At 41.6% G+C, this 26,775-nt stretch overlaps 1 protein-coding gene across 10 annotated transcripts in view; it reads left to right on the forward strand.

The window, feature by feature from the left end:
• The window catches only part of MAP4K4 (mitogen-activated protein kinase kinase kinase kinase 4), a 162,424-nt gene that overhangs the window by 120,479 nt on the left and 15,170 nt on the right, over positions 1 to 26,775 (forward strand). The window contains exons 13-25 of one of the 10 annotated variants that reach the window (XM_079314607.1): positions 5,324 to 5,485; positions 7,574 to 7,660; positions 8,324 to 8,542; positions 11,809 to 11,970; positions 14,002 to 14,232; positions 15,155 to 15,261; positions 16,181 to 16,332; positions 17,008 to 17,105; positions 17,915 to 18,090; positions 18,487 to 18,607; positions 19,758 to 19,949; positions 22,303 to 22,420; positions 22,694 to 22,861. In XM_079314607.1, coding sequence (XP_079170733.1) covers positions 5,324 to 5,485; positions 7,574 to 7,660; positions 8,324 to 8,542; positions 11,809 to 11,970; positions 14,002 to 14,232; positions 15,155 to 15,261; positions 16,181 to 16,332; positions 17,008 to 17,105; positions 17,915 to 18,090; positions 18,487 to 18,607; positions 19,758 to 19,949; positions 22,303 to 22,420; positions 22,694 to 22,861 — 1,993 coding nt within the window. Of the gene's footprint in view, positions 1 to 5,323; positions 5,486 to 7,573; positions 7,661 to 8,323; positions 8,543 to 11,808; positions 11,971 to 14,001; positions 14,233 to 15,154; positions 15,262 to 16,180; positions 16,333 to 17,007; positions 17,106 to 17,914; positions 18,091 to 18,486; positions 18,608 to 19,757; positions 19,950 to 22,302; positions 22,421 to 22,690; positions 22,862 to 26,775 lie in introns of all 10 variants that reach the window. The other 9 variants (XM_079314605.1, XM_079314608.1, XM_079314611.1 and 6 more) reach the window with 9 other exon arrangements.

Here is a 26,775-nt window from a genome sequence, read left to right on the forward strand (position 1 = left end):
TCACATTTAGCTTTCAAAAAAACCCTACTTAGTTAATTGCATCTTGTGTTGGAAAAATGTATGATCCCAAGTGATTTTTAACAAAACAGCAGCCAAAACAAGATCTTTCAGATGGGGGAAGGGTGGTAGACACAAATTTAGATAAACATCAGTGTTGTGACACAATTGAAGGCCAAAATATTTAAATGCTGTCACTTTGTCCTTAACTCACCTCCCTGTTTTGATGAAGCCAGTAAACAATGAAGACTCCCTTGGTAATGGGAGTCAAGATTAGTGTCAGGCATTGAAGCTCAGGGCGTTCATAAATTCGTTGATATTTTTACCAGACTTGCTTCCTTGTAATTTTTGCTTGGTTAAAGTATGTATGCATGTACCTATTTAATATTATTTGGTAGAATTTTGTGCATTAGATAATCTTCCTGAACAAGTTGCATATACTTCCCCCCCTCCCCACTTCCTAAATTAAAATCGAGGGCTTGTTCTTACAATGCTGGCACAGAGCCTAGACGGTTTTGACCGAGACTGTAACAGGAACGGTGTTTAGGACATCTGCCAAAAACTGTAATTCTCGGCAGTATTAGAGAAAAGATTACTTATTAAAAGGCATATAGGTGACTTATCAAAGTTGTTGTTGCAAGAACCTTGTAGTTTTTGTTACTGAGGAGGTGAAAATGATGTGGTCAAACTACAGAAAATTACTTGAGAATTTTGAGAAGGGGATTTTGTCCTACCCCCAACCCTACTTTAAAAGACATATAAAGACTATGAACTATGTAGGTGTTTAGATAGTTGAAACAAGAAATCTGAGCTGTTCCTGGCTGTTTTAATGTGGTTCTGTGATTCTGTTCAGCAACATGGAGACAACTGCTGGGTGTGAGAAGGCATTTGAATTTGCACTTTGCAAACCTGAGTCTGGCTCAGGAAATTCAGAATTGGCTGTGGTGGAATCCCATTTTCTGTGGACCTCCACAGTTCAGGATAGCTTCACTAAATGGTGTCTCTGTCCCTGGTTATGAGAACCTAAGATGGATGTTTTTGAAGTGGTAGGTTATAGCTACACTGGCAAGTAGTACAGTCCTGTAGAAGCAGATCATGGAGCACAATAATTAAAGTGCTGAGGACCTGAAGACTTCATGTGTTTAAAGACAGGAGGAATTCCTTTAGACTCACTGAGGTCTAGACTCTGTGCCTGCTTGTGGTTGGAGTGCATCAGCCTTTTTAATTTCATCCAAAAGGTGTGGTTGGCACTCCAAGACATCTTCAAAATACGAAACAAAACTGGATAAGTGGAGATGTTTGGATGATTCACTTCAAAAGAGCACTCCTGATCTGAACCAAGATGCTAATGTAGGTGTACCTGCAGGCAATTTTTGCCAGGGCTTTATTTCTTTCACAGAAGGGGAGCTTATTCTTATCTACTTAATTTGAATTGCTTGCAGCTGGGATTGGTACCGAGTAAGAAGTTCTACTTCTGGTTTATCTCCAGTGTGGACAAAGCAAAAATCTCTATTAATCTTGCCAATTCTCTTCCTAAGCTGATACCAGGCTACCTAATTCTTTGTGAAAGAAATAATTAATATAGGTATCATCAGTCTTCTTCTGAATATGAGACACAGTAATAATATTTTAGGAATTTAAAATTAAAGGATCTGTATCTATCTTGAGCATTTCAGTGTATGAACGAGGGCCTGACTTTGTTGGTATAGACAGACTGCATGTGTAGTTGCATTGCCCCCTCCTGGTAAATCATGCTTTACTGCATGGACTTCCAGTTTGGAGATATCAGGTTCCATTATGAGACCATCATTATTGCACCCTAAAACCAGATAAGGAGCCAGAATATTGACACTGTATTTTCTTTGTGGGGTTTTTTTTTCCAGTGTTGTTTGCGTAGTAAATGCCCATTTTGGGAAATGCAGTAATTTGAGGCAGTATGGGCTCTGTCAAAATTCTGTTTTAGCATGTCTGACATTTCTTTGAATAGTTCTTGCCTTATTTTCTGGCTAACAGTTTGCTCCTTGGAAATAAGCTTTTCATCTGACATGTGCAAAAAGTTGGTAATACCATACTGAACTAAAGAAGATCTGGATATTCATCTGTAAGTTCAGGAATATAGATCTGTACCTGCTGTTTATTGGACAAAAATGTTTTATGTCAGGCCTTTTTGTAGTGCATGACAAAAAAATGCCAATATCTGACAATCACACAAACTGAATTAGAAGGCAGATTGTTATATGTAGAAACATGACATTGGTTTTAACTAATGGTTTTCCCTGTTCTTCTCCTGTCCTTTGGGCAAGCCTAAGGAACACAGGGATCAGGGTTGTGGTGTTCTCATGGAAGAGTTGCTAGAGCCAATCAGAAAGGCAGCCTTGTGCCAACAGATGGAAGAAGGTCAGCTATGGGGCTGGCTCTGAGCCCAGGTTGGGTCAACCCAACTTGCTGCCAGCCACCTCTGTCATTGCTTTGAGAAGATGTGGACCTAGGACCCCAGAGATGGTTGTCACTGCAGGTTTCCTCTCCCTGAATTGTTAAAAGTAAATTCCCCTTTGTTAGTGACCCCTGGTTTGATGTTGAGGTTTCAAAGACCATGTGCAAAGGAAGTGAAACCTTTGTTTTACAGCTGGGGCTGGGAATTGTGCAGTGTGTTTGTGTGGGCTCCTGCAGTTCTGGGTACCCCCTTCCCACCTGGAGGAGGAGGCTGAGGCTGAGGCAGTGTCTGATGGGAAGGTGGAAGTGATGCTGAGAAACCTGATCTCTCTGCACACTTTGGTGCATAGACTGTAGCACATTTATGAGATCTGACTTAAATCCTTTTTATCCCCCTATTCTTTTACTGGGTAATAAATATCTGCTGATGTGCTGTGTTAGATATCTGGATTAAAGCTTCATTAAAAATCTTGTCTTTTGACAATTGATTTTGTTTATTTTGTGCTGCTATGGGAAACCAGCTCTCTTAATCAGTTTGTAGCTTATTTTTCCTCATATTAAGTTCAGTTATTTATAATTATTGCTGAATACTTCTGAATTAATTCAAGAAGTGACAAATTTGCCTGTCTTCCTTGTAGTGAGAATGATGCCATCCTGAGATCTGCAATATATCCACTTAACAATGTCAACACAATATTGTTTGAGTTGATAAATGTGCATATTTTATTAACCAGTCAGCAGTATGCTGTCTCTTGCATCCTCAAGGCAGCAGAATTATTGTACTACACATCTTAGTTTTCTTAAACAAAAGCCTGTCAGACTTGATTAGCCAAGAAGGACTTGAATATATTGACTTAAATGTAGAAATTGCTTGACACTGATGCATATATTCAGAAATAAAAGTGCCTGCTTAATCCTTTTACAGTGCTTAAAAAATGAAGGAGGGGAAACAGTGAAACCTATGAAATGCACCGTGTGCCGTAGGTGCCTTGCAGCACTTTTGCTATTTTTATATCTACATTCATTGAAGAGAGCTGGCTTAAGCACAAGTGAAAAGGCTGGTAAATGGATTTAGTTAGATGAGATGCAAGAGCAAGGAAGCTGTGTTTCTGAGAAGATACAGGAAGTGTGGGGGATAAAAGAGCTTGTGTCTTGTGGCACAGAAAGGTGGTAGTGAGCCCAGGATGATGCTATGGGCCAGAAAGGAGGGCATGATAGTTATGGTGGTCTTCAGGAAAGTCACATCTTCCCCCAAACTGTAATTAATGAAAGAGAATTGGAATGCAGCCTGTATTATTTAAGTGCTACTAATTGACAGAATCACAGAATGATTTGTGTAGGAAGGACCTTTTAAAACCATCCAGCTCCAACTTCCCTGCCATGGGCAGGGGACACCTTCCAGTGCTCAAAGCCCCATCCAGCCTAGCCTTGAACACTGACAGGGGTGGGACATCCACAACTTGTCTTGGCAGAAAAGCTCAGAAAACCCCAGGAACCATCTTTCTTTTACCCCCTAGTATTTTTTCTCTGCTCTCATGTCAGTATAGATTCCAGAAGATGGAAAGGCTGTTGATATTTCAGTTACTTCATAGTAATGCAGGAAATTGTTCCAAGCAGAGAAAGCTCATCTCACGAAGTAACTCAGCAAGTGTAGAGTTTGCTTTTTCAGTTGAGCACAACTATGAAACTCGCACCAGTAACTGGATTTGTGAACCCAAATTAAAGCTTAAGTGTGAATGCTGTTTCTTGCAAGACTATTTAGAGTGCCCCAAGACAGGCAAATCTGTGGCAGCTTTGCTTCAATAGAAATTGGGGATAGTATTAACCTTAACATAAATGTGATGAGGAATAACCAATGTAGGTTTTCATTTTTTTTCTTGGGATAAAATTTGTGCATGCAGTTTTGTGGTTTAAATTTCTTCTATATTTTTTAGCATATTATAGAAGCCTATAAAGAAAGTAAATGTAGTGATATTCCCAGCTGATGGTTGAACAGGAGACAGCTGGGTCTTTTGACACTTAGGCAGTTGTGGGAGGCTGCCTGGGATTTCGAGGTAGGTGGAGTAACTGGATGCTTGTGCTGAACTGCAGGAAGAATTGGTCACGACTATATGGGCATTTAAAATGTCTTCTCTGAAGTCATACATGGTGCTCCATAGACATAAATGAGTCAGTTCATGCTTTCTAGAACTGTTTTCCAGGTTTTTTCCTCATACTTAAGCAGACCTAATCAGCACCAGTTTGTATTTGGGTCATGTGTGGAAGCTTATCTCTGTAAGTGTAAATCTTACTTCAGCTGCTTTTCCTCTTTTACATATAGGTGCTTTTGATGTTGTGGGAGGAGCTGAGGTTCTGTTGGTCAGCCTGCCTTCTTTCTTAGGCAGAGTTTTGGGCAGTGCATTGAATTGTGCTTGACTGTTGGGCCAACACTACAAAATTCTTAGCAGACCATGAACTGTTTTAAGAGACAAGAAAGTTGAGATAGATGATTCAGTAGGGCTGATCCATCTCTTTTGGCAACAAGTTGATTGTTGATGTCAAGAGAGTTGTCATCTCTGAGCTTAACAATTGTTCAAAGATTGGGATTTGTGTTAGCCTCTCTTGAAGAGAGGAATGAGTTTCCACACCTTGGTTGTCATCAGGAATATGGTACATGGCTTTGTGTGTGTGCATGAAGAAACCAGAGAGTCTAAGTGAGGTTGCTTTTAGGGATAGATGTGTGCTGCATATGAGTTTAGTTTCCTGGTGGAACACTTGCATAAAATGTTTTGTCATTCAGTTGCAGAGCTTGCTAGTCCTGGTAAATCCCGCTCTTCACCATAGAAAACAACTCCACCTCTTTCTTTGATAACAACAAAAGTAAAACTCTGTGGTTTCTTTTCCCTTTTTGTAGCAACAAAGAAGAGAAAGGGAAGCTCGAAGGCAGCAAGAGCGTGAGCAAAGGCGGAGAGAACAGGAGGAAAAGAGACGTCTGGAAGAAATGGAGAGGAGGCGTAAGGAGGAGGAAGAGAGAAGAAGAGCAGAGGAGGAAAAGAGGAGGGTAGAAAGAGAGCAGGTGAGTCCATGATACAGATATATATGTAATAGGTTTGTTTCTTCTAATTTAATTTTTTTAAAAGTAGTAAGCCTAAATCAGCTTAGATGCAACGTAACACTAACTCTTTCATCTTTGTTGTTTTTGACAGCAAGTGCACTAACATAGGATTGTAGGGCTTTATGGAAAATTCTGGCAGCCTCAATATTCTCTCAAAAAAAGAAGTCTTGTTGCAGTACTCATTCTAAATTCAACTCGTGCCCCTGGGCCGGACTAAAATCACCAGAATTGGCAAAATCAGCCCTGGCACTGAAAACTGTTTCTAGGCTTGTCATGCTGGATCAGTGGTTCTTGCAGGACATGCCCCTCATCAGAAGGTCTCCCAAAAGAAGGACAGCTCTGTTGTGTGTCAGCTTCTGGCACACAGAATTTATCATTGGTGTGTGCTGTGAACACTCTGAATTTGAGATGGAATCTTTGAGCTGCAGAGGATTTTCCATCCTAAAACTTCAGTATGCAATTTCCCTCTCTTACTCTCTTTAAAATCAGTAATAAATGCCCATTGAGGCAACAAGTACATCTTAAGTTATACCAGTGTGCCCTTAATACATTGAAAGTACAACTGAGAAACTTGTTAAACTGTGAAATTCAGCTGCTATATTTATGCATGAAATCTGCATGTTTTAAAATTCTTTAATAACTTTAATCAGGGTGATAATCAGAGCAATACTTACTGTGCATGTGCTGTGAAATACTGATTGCAAATAAAGGGCCAAAACTTCTGTCCTAGAGGCTGATTGATTGTAAATTTCCCATTAACTTCAGAAATGCTGGAGTTGGCCTGACATACTTTAATTTTTTCTTACACAAATTCACTGTTTTGAGATCACTGATGATTGTGTTACTGGGAAATTTTATTGTGTTTGTGTATGTTTCAAAGATTTTTGAGTTAAAAGGAGAGAAGACTAACCAGTGGGAATAAATATATGGAAAATCTCTAATTACAGCATAGCAATTTGCTTTTGGGCAGACACCGGGTATTCCCCCAGCTGCTTTTTAAACTGTTGAAATGCTAATTACGCACAGTGCCAGTAATGACAAACGGTTAATTGGTGTGGCCAAGCTGAACCACTCTGAATTTTTATTCTTTTTTTTTTTTAGAAGAAAAGACATTTAGAATTTTTGTTAACTCAAACTGTGGCTCAGCCAATGTGCGTAACAACAGTATGGTGTATCTCATCAGTCCGTCACAAGACTTTCTATAACTCCCATCACTGTATCACTGATCCATTAATTTCTTGATGCATACACTGTAAATGTGTGCGTGTGCTTGTGTGTGTGCGCATGCACATGTTACATACTTCCATTAATTGCATGATAGGATGTTACCAGCTTGGGTTTGGTGCTTCAGAGTTTGAGTTCTTTTAGGGGGTAGGTGAGGCGATGGGTAAATGTCTTGACCTGTTGAGGCTGCAGGTGAAGAGGTGGCTAGATGGCAAGAGCAAGCGAGTTGGGTCTAATATCTGTTTCCTGGTGGATGTTTGTTTGTGTCATAACCATCGCATAATTCAGCAAGGCTGGCAGCATTTGCTCAGGAGAGGCTTCTGGTGAGGGCAGCAGGGGAGACTCGGCAGGGCAGGTCCCAGTGCACTTGGCAGAGCCCATCTGGGGGAGCTTGTTCCAGCTCTGCCTACACTATGCCTGGCTCTAGCTGTTGCTAACAGTTCATCGCACCAGTGCAACACACTAATGTTTACTACAACTTGCATGTGACTTTGTATTGGCTGTGTTGAGTCAGACTTGCTGTGTTTTAACTTCCCAAAACCTTCAAGTGCATTTTGCTGCTTCTTGAAACCACTTCCAAAATACATAAATGAGCTCTGGCCTGTGCCCGCAACATTTGCAGGAGTGCAAATTTCAGAACAGAAGGGGCCAAAATCTAATGCTCAGGAGGTAGGGCTTCCTAAATTGTTCTGCAGGCACTAATCCATCCTGAAGTGCGTTTCTCATTAAAGCTGAACTGGGGAAGTAGCGTGTGGTGTTCCACCCAGGGGGTTCTGATGCATTCCTTTTGAATAAATTTATTGCTGGGTAATTTCTATGTGACAGGAGTATATCAGGCGACAGCTAGAAGAGGAGCAGCGGCACTTGGAAATTCTACAGCAGCAGCTGCTCCAGGAGCAGGCCATGTTACTGGTAAAGCACTGTATCTGTTTTGTTCAGTAGCTATAGGATCCATTTATCTGGCCAGTCCTAGGCTTCCCTCAGTCGGGCACAGCTGCACTGACAGTATGACAACAAAGGAGTTTGATTAAAAGGCCATTTATTCTAGTGTTGTGGGCTGACAGGCACATATGAGAAGTGCTGTATGGTCACACTGCTTTCTGGGCAATAAGAGGAGGCTTTATGTTAAAGTGGAACAGTTCTGGTGTGGTGGTGGAGTTTCTGAACAGACCTTGGCATTCAGTGAAGAACTAGAGTGCTTGTGTTGCAGATCAAAAGCACACATGATATGTAAATCCACCCCAGGATACAATGGCCTAGTGTTGGTCTAAATCATTGTTTTATGAACTTTACACTGGATTTAGTATAAACAACTCTATTTTTCCCTCCAATAAAAATCAGTTTTGACATAATTCTCCAATCATGTCAAACTTAACAGTACACTCATGACTTTCCCAACATAAGACACGAGTCATATGGGTCTAACTTAGCTCTTGGTTACACATTAACAATGAAATAAACACACAAACAAAAAAGCAACAGCAACCAGAAAGGTGCATTTTTAATGGGATTGGTAGGGACAAGTCCACCATACAGTGAGTGTCACGTCTTGAATTCCTCACCGTTCTCTCAAAGGAATACAGATGGCGGGAGATGGAGGAGCACCGGCAGGCAGAGCGACTCCAGCGCCAGTTGCAGCAGGAGCAAGCCTACCTCCTGTCGCTGCAGCACGATCACAGGCGGCAGCAGCAGCAGCAGCAACAGCAGCAGCAGCAGCAGCAGGAAAGGAATAAACAAAGCTATCATACCCCTGAGCCAAAATCCCACTATGAGCCTGCTGAAAGAGCACGTGAGGTGAGTCCTGCTTGTGGACAGGCGTCTGCTAACTGCTTCTCTACCTGCTGGCATCAGCGTGACTGCACTTCTGCTGCAGTATAGTTGGAAGCCAAAGCACCACTCATAAGGGACAGGATATTTTAAAGTGTTGGTTACTGGTTTTCAAGTCCTAGGGCAACTTCTGAGTACTTCTGCTGCAGTCACTGTAGTTCAGATGTTTTGAGGTGTAGAAGTTGGAAAGAAAGTCTGGAAGACTGCAGACTAAGGGAACCTGGTTTTGGAAGTATCATGTCAGGAAGTTATATCTGTGCTTCATCAGACATGTTTTCTTAGGAAGCACTGGTGCAGTGCTCTGTGTCTCTGGCAAGTACTGGTGGTTTGAAACTGAGAGGCAGCTGGAAAGCACAAACCTATGATGGATGTTAACAGTCATCACGTGTTTACACATTTGGTGTTTTAACTTACACTTTTCAAAATTTCCTTCTCACGAACACAAACCTGAATTTCATTAGTTTCATTTTTGAAATGTTAAGTATTCTCTTCTGAGATCACATCTCGCTCTTTTGAAACTCTGTGGTGCTGCCTTCTTGGACTTCAGGCACTCACAGTTGATCTGAAATGCTCTTTCTTTCAGTGTCCCCTATCTCACTGGTCCATGAGTAACATTGCTAAGCAAGTAAAGGCCTCTTTGATGTATATTTGGCTTTCTTTCAGTGATCTTATTTTTATGTTTCCCTTGAGCACCATACTGCCCACAAACCACCAGACTGGGCAATGTTAGTCAAAGCTCTTAATGGCATTCATCAGCTGCATGTGGGAACTAGGTAAATACATTTTGGAACAAGAACAGAAAATATATTTAGGCCTGTTAAACATGATAAAATAGCTCTTGGTTCAGCTTCATCCAGCAGTGCTTCTTACTCTTTGAAGTACTGTTGTTTGGGCTTGGTGGACACAAACTCATTTATTCTAGGTGTTGTTGTCCAAGTTAGTAATAAACCGTGTTTGTGCTATCTCATCAATTCTGCTTGATGGTTGACGTATCTGATACGTGTTTCTTACTTGGAAGAAGTTCTCACTTGTCTAGTGTGTGATGGTGCAGACATGGAACAAGGAACGTCCTTGTTGCATGCTCTTGGCCCACCTCAGTGAAAGCATAGTGCCAGGCTAGCAGTTTTTTCCAGCCTGAATGCTGTCTGGGATTTGGAGGGATGTAGAACTGTATCTGTTTCATTTTCCTTTCAGAGCTGAAAAGGAGAGAAACTCATGAAGATTCAAGTGTTACATCCTTTAGGAGAACCACTAACTCAGCTGTTTTTCTGTTGTAGTCTTTCTTTTGTGTTGACCTAGCCCAAAAGGGTAAAGACAGAAAAATTGGTTAGTAGTCAGATCTTTCCAGAGATTATTGTGTAATAGTCTTCTTACAAAGTGTGATAGAAGTGTAGCAATAATGTCTTGATACCTGGCAGTGGGAATGCCACCAGTTAATCCTAACAGCAGGCACTAACTGACATCATTCTTTACATAAAATAGTGAGTTGGAATGAGTGTTCTGTGCCTGACACTTTCAGCCATACTGCTCTCCAGAGAAAGTGTCCACCTACAGAGATGCTGACCATTGGAATGGTAAACTGAAGAGGACTAACTTTCCTGACTGGCAAAGTTTAATGGTGATTGGTTTTTTTCCTCGTTGCAGTAGCAATGAGGATATAAGGAAAAGAACTTCTAAGGTTGGCTTTGGGAAACAGCAAGGAGCTTAGAACTTAATGCCACTTTCAGGTCCAGACAGTCAGATGACTGGAATAGGACCTGTTTCTATCCAGGAATGCACTCTATCTCCTTGCCACTTCTTGTCTGGTTTTGAGGACATGTTACTCATGCAGTTTATGTGCTTTGTGGAAGAAACTTCCTATCATCTGCAGCTAGAGATGTGAAAACCTGTTTCTTCAGACAGGACGACTTGAGGCTTTTCCTTATTCTATTCATAACAAGGAGTCTGGCCTGTTTTTTAGACTTTAAAGAATGGTTCTATGAAGTGGAACACAGTGGTGAAAATGATTGCATGGTGAAGATGCTTGCCTCCATTATTGCTGTACTTCCCAAGTCATGGTGTGTTTTATGTAGACCTTACAGAAGCTTGTCTGCTTGTCCCTATAGGCAACCTGGTACTGTCCTCAAATTTTGGAATGCAGAGGCAAGTTGGATTTGTAAAGGAGCCCACCTGAGGCAAGGAGTCTGGAAACTTGCCTGTCTTTTGGAAGCCAGTCTCTCCAGACCATCACTGCTAGGAAACATTAGGAAATTGTCCCAATACTGGTTTTGTGCTCTGGGCACAAGGGTTAAAGCAAATTAAATCATCCCAAGATTCCAGTCAGATCTTTGGTGCTTTGATAAAATACTGGGAGTTTAGCATTCCTCAGAGGCAGCTTACCTGGCATATGCTGCCTTGGTTCTAGCAACAGACTTTCTTAGGAAATGAGAGGCTATTTCCTTTCTGCCTGTAGCCTCCCTCCATCTCTTGTCCTTCATACCTCTCACTTTGTTTTCAGTGTTGTGGCCTTGGAAAGAGGTGATGTTTCTGCATAGGGACCTTGCTTGATGTTTTTCTAAAGACTGAGCACATTCTTATTTGCTCTTCCCCTCAGCAAGCTCTTGAGGCTAACGTAAGATCAATTTTGCAGCTTCCTGAGAACAGGAAACATGCTGATGGGACTGTCCTCTACAGCCTTTGAATTAGTGTTGAGAGTATTTGATAAGAGAGATAATAATAAGTCCTACACTTTTGTGACTAAAGCTGAACAGACTCCAGTGTTACCTAGTAGAGAAACATATCCTCCTGTCTCTTTTTCTGTTGCTGAAGAGAGAAGCACAGGGCAGCAGATAATCCAAAAACATTGGTTGCATAAGGTGGGCAGCTAAAGTAGGGATAGCAGTGGAAAATGTACTTTTAAATTGTAAAGTTGTTTATGTTTACATATATCCTTTCTATTATCTGTGAGGAAAGTATGGATAATTAGTCTAGGCAGAAAGAAGCTCCATAATGGTCTTTTATTATATTGTCTCACATCTTCCTAATATGGATTATCCATATGAGTGTGCTTGGAGCTTTGGTGTAGTTCACTCAGTGAATTTACAATGCTAGCAAAAGTGGTAAGGAAAAGATCCTACCAAACCCCCAATGTATTTGCTTGCTTTGTGGTAAAGAAAAGGTGGTGCTCCCCTTTGTATTTCTACTGTAATTAATTTTACTGACTCAAGGCTTAACCTCCATTTATTTTGGCATAGGTGGAGGAGAGATTTAGAAAAACTAACCAGGGCTCCCCTGAAGCACAGTCTAAACAGATGGGTAAAGTGTTGGAGCCACCAGTGCCTTCAAGATCAGAGTCCTTTTCCAATGGAAACTCAGAACCTGCTCAGCCTGCCCTGCAGAGGCCAATGGAGCCCCAGGTAAGTGCCCAGGAAAAGCTTGGTGAGCCTGGAGGGAATGCAGAAGTCCTAACATGTTTCCTTCAAATTTGCAGATCTTTGCACTTAGAAATCCTTTTGTAAAGGGTAGTACTGTTACAGAAAACAGCTGATTTTGTGGATTTACTCTGTCTATTTTTGCTTATTTTATTGATAAACTGATAGATTTGTGGGTTTGGTGGTTTTTTTTTTTTTTTTTTTGGTTTGTGTTTTTTCATGTTAGAACTGGACTAGAAATGTTGTATCCCATTATTACCTGTGCAGCAGTGACATAGTGATTTAAATGCTGGTGGCAGTTGCAGAGCATTTTCCAATTCAGAATTTATTCTATGCAAGGCTTTTACTACTCAAAAGGATGCTCAGGAAAAAAGTGCATGCTTGCTTGGTTTTTAAAATTCTTGCAGAAAAAAGCTAACTAAATATGTGGGTTTTAATAGTGTGAGCACTGTTTCAAAGAGTTTGTAAAACATGTCTAAGAAAAGCAGGTTTGTTGTCAGCAGGCCTGCAGTTGCTAAATAAAGCTCTGTACCACCCCTGGAAAAATCAAGAAGATATTGAAACCACAGAGCTGCATGGTAGCCATTGTTTTGTTGTTTTCTAATGAAGAATTTCCAGATGTTGACACCTGATCTCATAGGAGTTATGGCATGAATTGAAAAAGTAACCTTTGTTCTAAAACTTAGACATAGCCCATGAATTCTGAGCAATTCAGGTATGCTAAATTAAACAGTAGAGTTCTGCATTTAGTACCTCTGTTTCCATGCAGAATTTTCTTCTTTGAAATAAAGTCTGTTGATGACAGTGCAAGCTAAAACCATCCCTGATTGTGACTAGGTATTGCCACTCTTTTGGACAACAGGAGAATTTGAACAGACGGAAGAGTGGGAGAAATCAGGACAGAACTTCATCTCTTGCTCATTATTTCCTGGCTTTTATTCAAACCTCTATGAGTATTTCAAAATATTGGACTTGTATCTTCATACTCTCTGCCAGTTACTTTTAAAGTCTGTGTCTTTCACTCATATAAAGGATAATAAGGCTCTTCAACAGCTGTGTGTATTAAAATTGAGGAAATAATAACATGAAAACAAATAAGAGCCAGCCTACTGAAACTGGGCTTGAAAGCAAAGTTTTGCTTAATCATTAGGTGTGAAAACAGCATGTTCCTCAGTTGTGACTTTTCCTCCTCCTCATTTTCAGAAATTAACTCTGAAACACAGGCTTATGCACAAAGAGGAAGTAGGCTGAAGGGTCAATGTGGATTTCACTGGAAATCCTAATGGAGTTTTAACTCCATAGTCACTGTTATGCCTTCTTAGTATGTGTAATTAAATATGTGTGCACCTAAGTGTGTGTGTGTGTGTACTTTGTGTATAAATATGTATATATGTACAATGTACAGTACATATATGGTGTAAGTATAATATGCATTGTACGTATGTATACTATATACAATATATATTATGTTTTTATATATATATTGCAATAACTGTAAAGGAATAAAGGCTTTGTGTTATGGTCTTTCTCCAAAAGTTTTGAGCTGTATCTAGTCCCTGAATTTGTTAGGACACATAAATGTCTGTTGGTTGGCCCAATTTACAGAATTAATTAATTGTGTACATTGCACCAATTGGATGTCCATTTCAAATTTCCCAGCCCACCATGAGACCTGGCCAAAGCCCACTGAAGACCAGGGAACAGAGAGTGACTTCTGTCTTGAGTGGCCTTTGAGTTCAGGCTCATGGTGCAGATACTGGATCCCCTTTTCCTCTGGGTACCAGTGTGTGTGTATGTGGAGAGCGTATCACACCAAAAGTGCATATGTGCTGTATTTTCAGTCTGTTACGTTCTTTGGGCGCTTGCCTTGCTTTTAAATGCATCGATTCCACGCCACGCTTACCTAATGCCATAACCAATTTGTCTCTGCCTGCCCCACCTGCCTTTATTCTGTGTTAATTGGAAAGCCGGTAATACTGAGCGCATTGAATGTTTTATGTTTTGTTTTCTTGTAAGGTACAGTGGTCCCATCTGGCATCTCTCAAGAACAATGTTTCCCCTGTCTCGCGATCCCATTCCTTCAGTGACCCTTCTCCCAAATTTGCTCATCACCATCTTCGTTCCCAGGACCCATATCCACCTTCACGCAGTGAAGTGCTTAATCAGAGTTCTGACTCTAAGTCGGAGGTACCCGACCCCACCCAAAAGGCTTGGGCTAGATCAGACAGTGACGAGGTGCCTCCAAGGGTAAGGAGTAGAAAGACAGATGTGTGCTATTTTTTTATTATTAATTACAGTTTTGTTAAGGATGTGATACCCTGGGCACTGGGAAGACTGTGCCCTTGTGCCAGCACTGGTAACTGTATCTTGGAAGGCAGATCATTAGGTATTCAGTCAATGGGTTAATGATAATCAACCTGAAGTACAATATTGAACCTTCATATAAAATTGGTAATTATTTATAGAATGCAGCTATTTCAGAGAAACAATTTATTATGCAAAGTTAAAAAATCATTTCCATATTCAGGAAAGAATTCAAAATACCCCTGAAGTTATTGCTCAGAGTTAATATTCCTCTTCATATATTCGTAACCCAAACTATGAATCATACACTTATTTAAAATTGAGATGGATCTGAACAAAAAGGAAACATTCAATTTATTTCCTCCTCCTCTCCCCCTTCCATCCCCCCTCCCATCCACTGGGATTTGCTTCTTCTAAGTATATTCTTGCTCCCCCCCACCAGTCTTTGCCTTCTGCTGATCCATTCCCGGGCATTTGTTTGGTTCCCTTGAGCTTATTCTCCTAATTCTCATGCTGTTTCAGCAAATTGCTTTGTGCCTCCCCTGCTTCAGTCAAAATGCCATATTCTTTTCAAATGTCTCAGTAGTTGGGAGGGTAGCGGGGTGTGTACGTGTTCATGTGATAACTGTTAAACGCTATTTAATGTTAAGACTACACTTTGAGTTCTATTCAAATTCTGAACAGCATTACAACTAAAGCTTTTGGCTTTGTGGGTGTTTGTTTATTGCTTTTGGTCATTGATGCTAGCTTGTACTTAAGAACTTGTTGTTAAGATCTTAAGAATATATTCTGTGGCAAGAGAAGTTTTATTTTCCTGTCCTCTCCACCCTCCTCATGGGTTTAACACAGCCTTTTTTCTCCCAAGGTACCTGTGAGAACAACGTCCCGGTCACCAGTCCTGTCCCGCCGTGATTCCCCACTGCAGGGCGGTGGGCAGCAAAATAACCAAGCAGGACAAAGAAATTCCACAAGGTTTGTAAGCCTACATGTCCTTGCTTCTCTTGAATTGGAAGGAAAAAGCTTATGGGAAGCCAGGCATTTGCAGACAGCTTTTGGCAATGTCTGTAAGATGTGAAAGGAAGATTATGTTGGATCCCTTTTCGGTAATGATTAATTTCTCTTGATATAGCACGTGTCAAAAAATGCTGACAAAATTTCTTCTTTCTTCTTCTCATCTGAGTTGCCTGCCCTCTAATTTTTGCAATAATTTCAAATATCAGAAAAAATGTGTTCATTTATGAATGTCTTGCCTTTTGGTCCAGCAGATCAGCTTGGATATACTGTGGGGATTACTGGCAGCAGAGGGGCTTTGTAATATCTTATGTAACACACATAAGAAAACTTTCTGGGCTCTTAACCAGGCCAGATTTAAGAGGGGGAAAAAGCCTCCATGGGCGGTGACACAGAGCTCCCAAGTTCAGGAAGGGGGAGGAGAGAGCTGATTCCCGAGTTCCAGAGCAACATGGGCCACTGTGGAATTAGCTCACTGGATAGGGATGAGGGTATTCTGGTATTCTTTTTGGCTTGTGTTTAGTGCCTAAGACACTTCTGACCCATTTTTAAACTTGCTGCTTGCAGGCTTTAGAGAATTGTCCACTTCAGGTTAGATATATAAGAATGGCAGGTAGATAATTCCAGATAAAAGGAATAGCTTATACCCACCTAAACTTTTTTTTTTAAACTATCATAAATAAGGTAATAGTTATTTTGAAGGAACCCAATGTCTGGGTTGTGAAGCATTACTGATGCCCTGATCTCAGCATTAAAGTGTTCTTTCAGCTGAGTTATTAGCAGAACACAGATACAGAGTGATCTACAGAGTTTAGTTTAGAGCTGGGAATCTGGGACTCAAGTGTGTGTGACAAAAAATTTCTCTCCTCCCTTGGTACAGCAATATAGAGCCTCGTCTGCTGTGGGAAAGGGTGGAGAAGCTTGTACCAAGGCCAGGCAGTGGCAGTTCTTCTGGCTCAAGCAACTCTGGCTCCCAGCCTGGCTCTCATCCTGGCTCTCAGAGTGGGTCCGGAGAGCGGTTCAGGATGAGATGTAAGTCCTTCTCCTACCCTTTGTAACACTGTGTTTCTAATTTTATTATGCTGTGAAGCACTCAGTAATTAAACATGATAACCAGCACAGGAAACCTTTGAGCATGCAGTGTCAGGGAAGAGTTGGCTTCCTGTACCCTCTTGGCTGTATGTCCTTGGAAAGGCAGTAGGCCCAGAAATCATCATCAAACTGTTTGTTTCATTGTTCTTTAATTCACATCCAGGCACTGATGCATTTTCCTATGTGCAAGCAGCTTGATCTCCATGCCCTCACAGCTCCCTCCTCTCCCCATGTGTGCACATTTTGGTAGTTGCTGCCTGTCACCATGGTGGTTGTTGACAGGGTGCAGACTGCAATGGATAAGTTTCAGATGGGCTACACTGGAGGTTTTTCAGCTTGTGGCCACACTTGAGTCTTTGATTTACAATTGTTGTGACCATTTACTTAGGCTTCAAATAGAGGTCAATTGCACCTATACAAATCACAGCTTATGGTGTTTTTTGTATAGTCCTTCAAGGACAATGTGAACCAGTAAAGCTTAGGTCTAATGGTCACACACCCCTAAATGTCATCTCAGGTCTCTTCCCCACTCCAGAGTGAAGTAATAAAACATATTTTAGCTCCCTGCTTAATCTGCTTTGTTCTGTGTTTCTTTTGTGGTCTTGGCACATGCAGCATCATCCAAATCAGAGGGTTCACCATCACAGCGCCATGAAAGTGCACCTAAAAAGCCTGAAGAGAAAAAGGAAGTCTTCAGACCTATCAAGCCTGCTGTGAGTTGTATTCACCTCCCCTGTCCTCCTTCACTTTCAGGTAGATTCACAAACAGTACACTGAGAGCTTCATTCAGTGACATCAGGGGTGAACATCAGCTGGAGTTGTATTTGTATTTGTAACTGTGGGTCTAGCAGCATGTCCTGGGCTGTGCAATTGCCTGTGTACATCAATATTGCAAACATTAGATTTTGCACTGCTTCTGGGGTTGATTTCTGCTCTCTGGTCTTCTTCCTTCCTAACATGCCTTTCTCTCTTTTGATCTTGTTCTTCCTTCCTGGGGCTGGACCAATGATCGTGCATTTGACCTGAATGTGCCAATGCTGGGCTGAATGGTGCAGGGAGAAGTGGTAAGACCTTAAGTTTTTCCTACTTTCTGTGAAAGATTTCTGACATTTTCTACATCTGGCTGCTATTAAAATTGATTACAGCTCTGTGTCCAGTTATATCTTGGGGAACTCAATGGATTTTCAAAGGTTTCTATCTCTCCTTGAAACTTTCTTCAGCAGTATCTCTTATGATACTGCAGTTAGTCATAAATCAGGATAACTGAGTTTCAGAGTATACACGTTATTCTATGATATGGCAAGACTCCCTTAGGTTGACTCTTCTGGTGCCTGAATTTATGAGGAAATGAGTTTTGGTAACTGTTTGGAATGAGCAAGTCAAAGGAAACAATACTGCTGGGTCAATGGAAACACAGAAGTGAACAAACTCAGCCACTAATCCTGTGGGCTTGTGTTACAAACTTTTCTTGTCTTTTACTTGCAGCATCAGTTTTAAATGTTTTTCTTCCCTCTCCCATCAGGATTTAACTGCATTGGCAAAGGAGTTGCGAGCAGTAGAGGATGTGCGACCTCCACATAAAGTAACGGATTACTCATCCTCAAGTGAGGAGTCAGGGACAACAGATGAGGAAGACGATGATATGGAGCAAGAAGGAGCAGATGAATCTACTTCTGGACCAGATGATGTCCGAGCAGTGTTAGTCCCTCTAACAGTGTTTTTGCATCTGTTTTGCCTTGTAGGGGATTGAAGGAAAAGGATGTTAGCATTTTTGGCTTGTATGTTAGTTCTTTCAGCTTACTACAATCTATGAGCAAGACATGGGACTCTCATATGTTCATATATTCAAGCACTGAGGATAGTCTTCTCAATGTCCTTTCCCTCTTTTCCCTTGATTTTTTACAAAACAAGAAACAGTTTAGCAATATCTTGACTTTATTTTTCTAAATAGAAAGGCTTTTCTAGGCAGCTTACGTAAATATTCCACTTGTGCCACAATACAGATTAATTCTGGGTATGCCGTGGTGCAGGGCAGTGACAGCCAAGGCACTAGTGCTGTTATCTCACTCCAGTTATTTCTTGTCTGACAAATAGGTCAACGTTGAACTTGAGCAATGGTGAAACAGAGTCAGTAAAAACCATGATTGTCCATGATGATGTGGAGAGTGAACCTGCCTTGACTCCTTCTAAGGAGGGCACCTTAATTGTTCGACAGGTATTGCTTTTCCTTCCCTGTGCAGTGCTGCACCCTTTCTGTGCTCATTAACCCACTCGCTCATTCACCCATGCTGTTTCTACATTATATTTGTTGTTCGTATTATCAAGATGCAGCTGTAGTGAATTTCAGATGAGCAAGATGTTTGATGCATGCAAAGAGGAGAGTAGCCCTTCACCCCTTGCTTCTGTTTTGCATGCTTTCCAGTGACACTCATGGCAGCACCATATAGACTATCTCAAAGCCTGTGGGAGAGAAGGGTAGAAAAGCTGCAGGTGTGTGGAGCAAGTACCTGGAGCAAAAACTTGTTTAGTTTTACCACAGAATCAAATATGTGTCTCAGGAGGGAGCTGGGGTGGGAGCACTCAAGGTTTTTAAAAATTGTTTAGAACCTGTAGTTTAGGGCTACAGACCACCCAGATAACATACACACACGTACATGCAAATTCACACAACAGTTGGTGTGGGGGAGAAGCGAAATAGGTGGTGAGGCAGAGAATGTGGACAGAGCTAGAGTGCTGTGTTGTTGCCTTTGATACTGAAAATATTGCATTCTTGTGCCTCTGAAAGATAATGGTTCCCTGTTTTTTAAATGAGCTTGTGTGTTAATGAGTGTGCTAGCTTATAGGAGTTTCCTCAGTAATCACATTTCTGAGTTTCACAACTGAATGCCAATTTCTTAATTGAGTCCTCTTGTTTAAAAATTAAGATTTCATGGTTATTGTTTTAAATAGTTAGCTGAAGGGGTTCTCCAGAAAGTCCAAACGACTGTATAGGGTCTAAGTTAGTTTTAAATGAAACAATAGGGAAAATAAATCCTTACCCACCCCCAAAAATGTGCTTGTCCCTGTTGTGGTGTTGGACTTAGCAGCACAGTTGTTCTTCTATTAATTGGTGGACCTGGCTATGCAAGTCAACCACATGAGCCAAGCTTTTGCCTGCTGGTGGGTATTTCATTAATTTTAGTAGCTCTGCCCACTGTCCCTTTCCATGCAGGCATCAAAGCATGGATTATCAGTTAATTTTAAAAGACAAGTAAAAAAATATATGTGAAAAGGTAGGAAGTGAGGGAGAGAAGGAGAGAGGTTGCTAGGGATATAGACCTTTAAGCAGCACTTGAGCAAGACAAGTGTGCCTGTTTTTTCTACAGAGTACAGTTGACAAAAAGCGTGCCAGCCATCATGAGAGCAATGGCTTTGCCGGTCGCATTCACCTCTTGCCAGATCTCTTACAGCAAAGCCATTCCTCCTCCACTTCCTCCACCTCCTCCTCCCCATCCTCCAGCCAGCCGACACCCACCATGTCCCCACAGACACCCCAGGACAAGCTAACTACTAATGAGGTATGTCTTACACCACAGCTGGCTGCTTTCATAGGGTTATAGCAGCATTGCCTAGTAGCTAGTTTGCAAAGGAACTCCAGCCAATCTCCCCTGCTTTTTTTTTCTGTCACCTTTGTTCCCACCTCCCAAATAACACATTTCAGTTCTGTGTAAGAAGCCCTTAACTCTAGAGCAGTCCCACGCCAAACTTGCCAGTTTACTATTTTTGCTTCCTTTTAGTGAGTCATTAATTGCATGGCGTTCGTTTTGAACTAAACTTGACTACTGCATTTTCAAGCCAATACTCTTTGTAAATTTTGTTTTATTCCGGGAGCAGGCTAATTGCAAGCAATATGCCTCTTCAGAATTAGCAGTTAATTTTGGCTTTGTCAGTAAAGGCTGGACTAGTGTCTCCACACATATGAGGAGCTGCTTGTGGAAACTCACCCTTTGGGAGAGGAAGTGGCCATGGAGGGATTTTGCTCACTAAAGCTTGCCACTGGGCTGGGTGGACTAATCAGGTGTTTCCTGGGAGGGTTGTAAAAGCTGAGGTGTTTGGAATAATGAATGGGGGAAAATATTTGGATTTTTTTTTCAAGTATGTGTGTACTCTGAGAAGCAGCTATGTAAAGATAACTGGTCTCCACCAGTACTGATTGTGTCCAGGTGGAGAAGGCTTTACCATGGGGGAAGCTCCCTCTTGCTGTCCTGGGCTGATTCCAGGATGGTGCCTTCCTTTACTGAGTGCAGGTGGGAAAGCCTGGTCCTTCACTTGTGTGTAACTCCTCGCAGCAGAGGAGATGCACATGTGTGAATGAACCAAGGGCCATTCACCCCTCACCAACCCCAGCAGTGAGCAAGGAGCCTTGTCTGGTGCCTCCACTCCTGGCTGGGTGGCCAGCCTGGCACAGGGAGAGCCTCTAAGCAGGGGGTGGTACAGGGCAAGTGAAACTGCTGCTTCTCAGGGTAGAGTCCCGCCATGGAGGTGTGCAAGTGTTGTGATGAGGAGAGGTTGCAGTGAGCTGGGTAGGTTTATGGCAATGAACATATTTGCCACATAATTATAAATGCTTCTTAACCACATAGCAGGAGGAAACTCTGCAGTTTCCTCCTGGAAATTCATTTAGCATTGTACATAATTTTCAGCTATGCTTCCTTGGTCTTTGGTATTTCTCAGAGCACACTTGTGTAGGATATGGAGATCAGTTGATTGATCCAGAGATACGCTTGCTTGTGACTTTGGCCTAAGCAATATGTAAGCAGGGTTCAGTTCACTCAAATGGGAACTGGGGGCTGTGCAGTGCCTGGTGACAAGGGAGCCTTTTGGTATTGGGCTGTGCAAGAGAGGGATGCACTCCAAAGACCCATTGCTGTTTTTGTCTGTAGAGGCTTAGGAACATCAGAGGTTGAAGATCAGTTGATGCTAAAGAAGTGTCTTGTAACTACGTTTGCATACAACTGAGCAAAAACCACTGCTTGGTGTAACTTAGCACATGCACACCCTTTACATATATATATATACACACACCTTTTTTTTCCACTTGTCCCATTCTGCTCCAGTATGATATGTTGTCACTATAATACTAAACTGGCAAGGGTTTTTAAGTTGTTCCATTTCCACTTTTAACAGTTCATTGTTTCACTTGTCTTCTTTCTTTCTTTGTTTTTTCATGTTTAGACCTCATAACTCAATAAGCACCAGTGATTTTATTCACTACATATTCATAGTGTCATGTCACCGTTTGCTACACCTTCCACACTAATGAGCCCCTTTGTTTGTACAGGTTTAATATGTTGCTTTGTCAAATAAAGGTGGAAGAATCTGCTGCAGCTTTCTGGCAAGAGGCTCAGGTTAAACAAAATAGGGAGAAAGAGCAGTAGCAAACTTTGAAACAGTCCATCACAGAGGTGAATGCTTGATCTCAGATGGCTCTGATTTTGTTGTACAAGCCAAGAGATCAAACTTCATAATTTAATTAACTACCTCAATTTAGGAGTTGCTTCATAAATTCAGAAACTGTAGGCAGTGGGCAGCTTGCAGATAAACTAGTATACATACATTCAAGTAGATTTTCAAAAGGAGAGACATTCCCTCGCTTTGTGCCTGACTGTAGTGGTCTGTACTAAAAAGCTTCACTAGCAGCTGAGGTTCAGGGATGGCAATTCAGCTAATTACATTCTGCTGTAACATGTGCAGTGTGCATATGTATCTAGTTCAGGTGTGGTGCCTGCAGTATGCTGTGATCTATAAAGGAAGTATAAAAGCTTGGGGAGGCTCTGTAGCATAATTCCATAGTAACTTTAAAATGTTGGTGTTTGTTATCCATGCTTTTTATTGTCATTAATATTAATAAAGTTGAAATTTACATTGCAGACTCAGTCCGCTAGTAACACACTCCAGAAACACAAATCTTCCTCCTCCTTTACACCTTTTATAGACCCCAGATTACTACAGATTTCTCCATCTAGTGGGACAACTGTGACTTCTGTGGGTAAGTAAAGTAGCTGAAGACGACAATTGAAAAAGGGTTCAGTGACTTGAGTGGCTGTTTAAAGTACTTAAGTATGTTACCATCATGCTTTTTATTTGTTTTGCAATGGATTGCATAATTTATTTTCTTTTTCCATTTACATTTCTTACAAAATAAGGACTTGCTCAGTATTCTGTTACTGATTTGGGTTGTATGATGGTAAAAATATATGTCCAGAATCTAGCACTTGAAGGGTATTACATGCACTTTACTTTTTTTTTTTTCTTTCAGTAGGATTTTCTAGTGAAGCAATGAGATCAGAGGCAATAAGGCAAGACCCTACACGGAAAGGATCAGTTGTCAATGTGAATCCCACCAATACACGGCCACAGAGTGACACACCGGAGATTCGGAAGTACAAGAAGAGATTCAATTCTGAGATACTGTGTGCAGCCTTATGGGGTAATGCAAGCATCCTCTTCCCTTGCCATTCCTGAAATGTAGACATGCCAGTAGAGCTTTCAGCCTCTGATCATGTATCTCCAAAACTGTAGCTGGTTCTCTGCATTTACTCAGTGCTTGTTTACATATTTTTTCCTTGCAAGATCTGGTTATTATTGTGTTTTTTAGAGTATGTTGCTTCTGCTTTGATAGAATTTCCCACTGGTACATACATGCTTCTGATGGCACAATTTCAACTGAGAATCAAAGAATCATTAAGGTTGGAAAAGACCTCTGGGATCATCAAGTTCAGCCTTTGACTTCACACTACCAGATCAGCTAGACCATGGCACTCTGTGCCACATTCAGTCATTTCTTGAACTCTTGCAGGGGATGGTGACTCTTACTAACTCTGTGGGCAGCCTGTTCCAGTGCTTAACCACACTTTCAGTGAAAAAGTTCTTCCTGGTATCCAACCTGAACTTGCCCTGGCATAGCTTGAGGCTGTGCCCTCTTTTCCTGTCACAGATTGTCTGGGAGAGGCTCCATGCAGTTGATCAGGATGTCTTTTTCAGCTCATTTTAAACCTTGCTAGTACATCTCTTGCAGCTTTGGGGAGTTTGTAGTAGTCCTTGCAGTGCACACCTGCTGCACACAGGGTATTCTTCTGAAAAATAATCATCATCTTGAGACTCTTGTTAATGTATTGTTGCAGGGCTTAAGGTGTGTTGCATAAGATGACTTGTTGCCTCAGTTATCAGTTTATGTAAGGAAGTAAGATGGAAAAGGGATAGAAGGAACATTTTCCATTCTGAGACTTAGCTTTGTTAACAGTAATTACTGCAGAGAGAAGCTGAGTATGAGATGTCAGCTGACCAAGTGTGTCTGGTTTTCTTGTCACTAGGCATAATTTGTGTTAGTGTCAGTCAGGCTCCCAGACTTCATCAGGCTTAGAGCAGTGCCTGTTGCTTGCTGCAGTGTAGAAACTCTGCTGCAACACCTGGTGAAAGCTTTTCTGCTATTTGTCTTCTGGCCAGAATCTATGGGGGCACCTGAATAATTTCATTATCTAAATGTTAATAGTTGATGCTTGTGTATGTTACATATGTATTTACCTAGTATCCCAAAACTGAGCAGATTATAAAGGCACATGTAGGTCATTAAAAAAGCTTAGAAAGATAAGAATTGAGCATTCCTCTAAGGCACAGAATTACTGTAAAGGTAACAGAGTCCCCTCTCTTGTTTATATTTTTATAGCTCTTTCCAAGGCTTTAGTTCTCTTTTGGGGTTATTTCCAGGATTTCCTGTTTCTCAGAACAGCACTTTAGTCCCAGTCTTCTTGCCTGCAAAGCTGTGTCAATGAAATAGCTCTCCCAACACCCTGTCTTCTTATCTGCTGTTTCCTTTATTTCCAGAATTTACTGGTAAGAATTTTTACCCCAACACTATTTCTGCTTGAATTCCTGTGTAAAATTCTCTGATAAAGTTAAGGCTTGTGCAAATGTAAACTTTCAGGCTGTGAGATGCCAAGGGCAGAGAAAAGTCATATTATGTCAGTAAAGATGACTCATACTTTCTCTGATATGCCTTGTTTTGCCAGTAGCAATTTGTGTTAATGGTTTTATATTTCTTTGATCTATATATCTGGCTGTTAGGGTGGTTTAAAGAATAGGTGTAAAATCCTAGAGGTATTTTACAGCTGTAACAACAGCCCTTCGTTGAACATTTAGGGCCAAACCAATGGTGATACAAGTTGGTGCACATGCTTACTTCTTGATAGTATTTAACTTCCTTTACCCCTAAGAAAATTAAATAATTTCATGGTGGTGCTTTCTAGTCAAAAAGGGGGGGGACTTGCTTGCCAGTAGTATCTGGCAAGCTTCTAATTGCATTAGGTCTCTGATGCTGTTCCTTCTAGCTCTGAGTGGTGAAATTCAGTGTTAATGACATGGATGCAGTAAAACAGATTTTTACACCCAGCCTCCACAGACAGCCTGTACTTTTTCAGGAAGCGTTTCCATGTTTGAAAAAAACAGAACTGCTTAATTGTAGGGTGGCAGTAGAAGAGCTCTGCTGTCTGGGAGTAAGGAGGCTGTCTGCTCTGTAAAATACAAGCACTGCTTGCCACCAGTGCAGTACCTCATTAGTTTAATCTCAAAATGCATATAGCTAAAGGAAGGGGTTGGGGACAGGTGTGCATGAGAACTCAAAGCAGGAACAGCTGCACCAGAAAGGCAGTGGCAGGAGAGGTGAGGGTGGAGGCAGGAGCAATGCAGTCCTCATGTACAAAGAGGGGAAGGGACCCTGAGGGAGCAGTTTGCATGTGGCTTGCTTTGAATTGTAGCCCATGCTGGAAAAAGTGCAGAAATGCATGTTGAAGCTTACAGCTTTAGTCAATGGGTACTGGAGCTGCAGGAAATAGACCTGGTGCTGGGCACTTCCTTGGCTGGTTTGGTGCTGCTTCAGCCTGTGCTGAGCCCTGACTCGTGTGTGGCTCTTCCTGCTGCCTCTTCCCAAGCTGAGGATGTCTCCCAGTAAGAGGGACAGTCTGTGTGAAATGCTCTTGGTGAAATGGCCATTTCCCGTGGGAGCTGTGGGATGGGATCTGGTGGGGGCAAACCATGTGGGAGATGGAGAGGTGACACCTGGGCAGGACAGGCATGAAGGAAGTGTCAGCAGCTGAAGGAGAGCCTGGAGGGTGACAGGCCTCCCAGGAGAAGTAGCAGAACAGCAAGTCTAAGCAAAGATGCCTTGGCACTGCTGAGACCTCTGAAGTTTTTTTACTGAAAAGGGTAGAGAGAGAATAATGGAGAGATGTACGATGATTTCTGAACTCACTATGGGCTACATCTGTTTTTCTCATCCACCCAGAGGTTTTTAAGAGTGCTCCAGCACCAGTAGCTCAGCCTCTTCTCCATCATTTCTTCCTCCTGACTGCAGCTCTGCTTTCCCCTGACACCCTCCCCCATTCAAAGGCACCTTGTGCACCCTGGGTCAGGCTTAAGGTGCCCTCCTCTCTGCAAGCCTCTCCCATACCTGCTGTGCAGGGGGGTTAGGTGAGCAGTACCTTTTTCAGTACTGTGAGAATGCACATCACTGCTGTAGGTGCAGACTGCTCTGAGACACACACCCACGCCTGGACCCTGGGCCCACCTGCTCTGTCAGAAAAGGTTCATTATGGGATCAGCCCAGATGGCCCATTGGCACAAGTATAGTTATCTGTGGGGGTTAGTTGTCTGACAAGGGATTAAGATCATTAAGCAATGTGACTATGATCATCTTATGTGAGTTTTGCTTTTATTACTTCATTGTTTTATTATGCTAAAGCATGGCAATTTTTATATTGGGATTGCAACATGGAAGTCTAATAAAGTGAGTCATACATCTGGTTTGATTTCCATTTTCTGTACTGTATGTGAACTATCTCTGCAAAATTTGTAGCTTCTGGACTTGAAAACTATTGCAAATAAATAGTTATGAAATTTAGGAGTGATAATATATTAATAGATATTTAAAACTTAGTCCCATATTTATCTTTTATTAAAAAATATAAAAGAATGTAAAAGAAGTGTAATTGGTTCTAAATAGTAAGGTTTTATGGAACTCTTGGAGTGTTCCAATGGACTTTTGGAACTCTGTGTAAAGACACTGGCCTACTGACTTTCCTCATCTATATTTGCTTGATCTTTAGGAGAAGCCTGTGGAAACACAAGGTTATTGTAGCTCCTCTGTTTTTAACATTCAGATGGAAAAGATTGTTGTGAAGCTGGGAACAAACCCGGTGCCTTTTGTGGGAGGGCTGCAACACGCCCTGTTTCTCCAGGTGGAAACTGTTTTTATTGCCATGTCTTTGTCAAGAGCACCCCTCTAAACATCTTTGGAGCACATAGGGTTACATACACTTTGTGCCTCACCCTTCCTCCAACATTAGCATG

Source organism: Erithacus rubecula (assembly GCF_903797595.1).
Source record: "Erithacus rubecula genome assembly, chromosome: 1".
NCBI lineage: Eukaryota > Metazoa > Chordata > Aves > Passeriformes > Muscicapidae > Erithacus > Erithacus rubecula.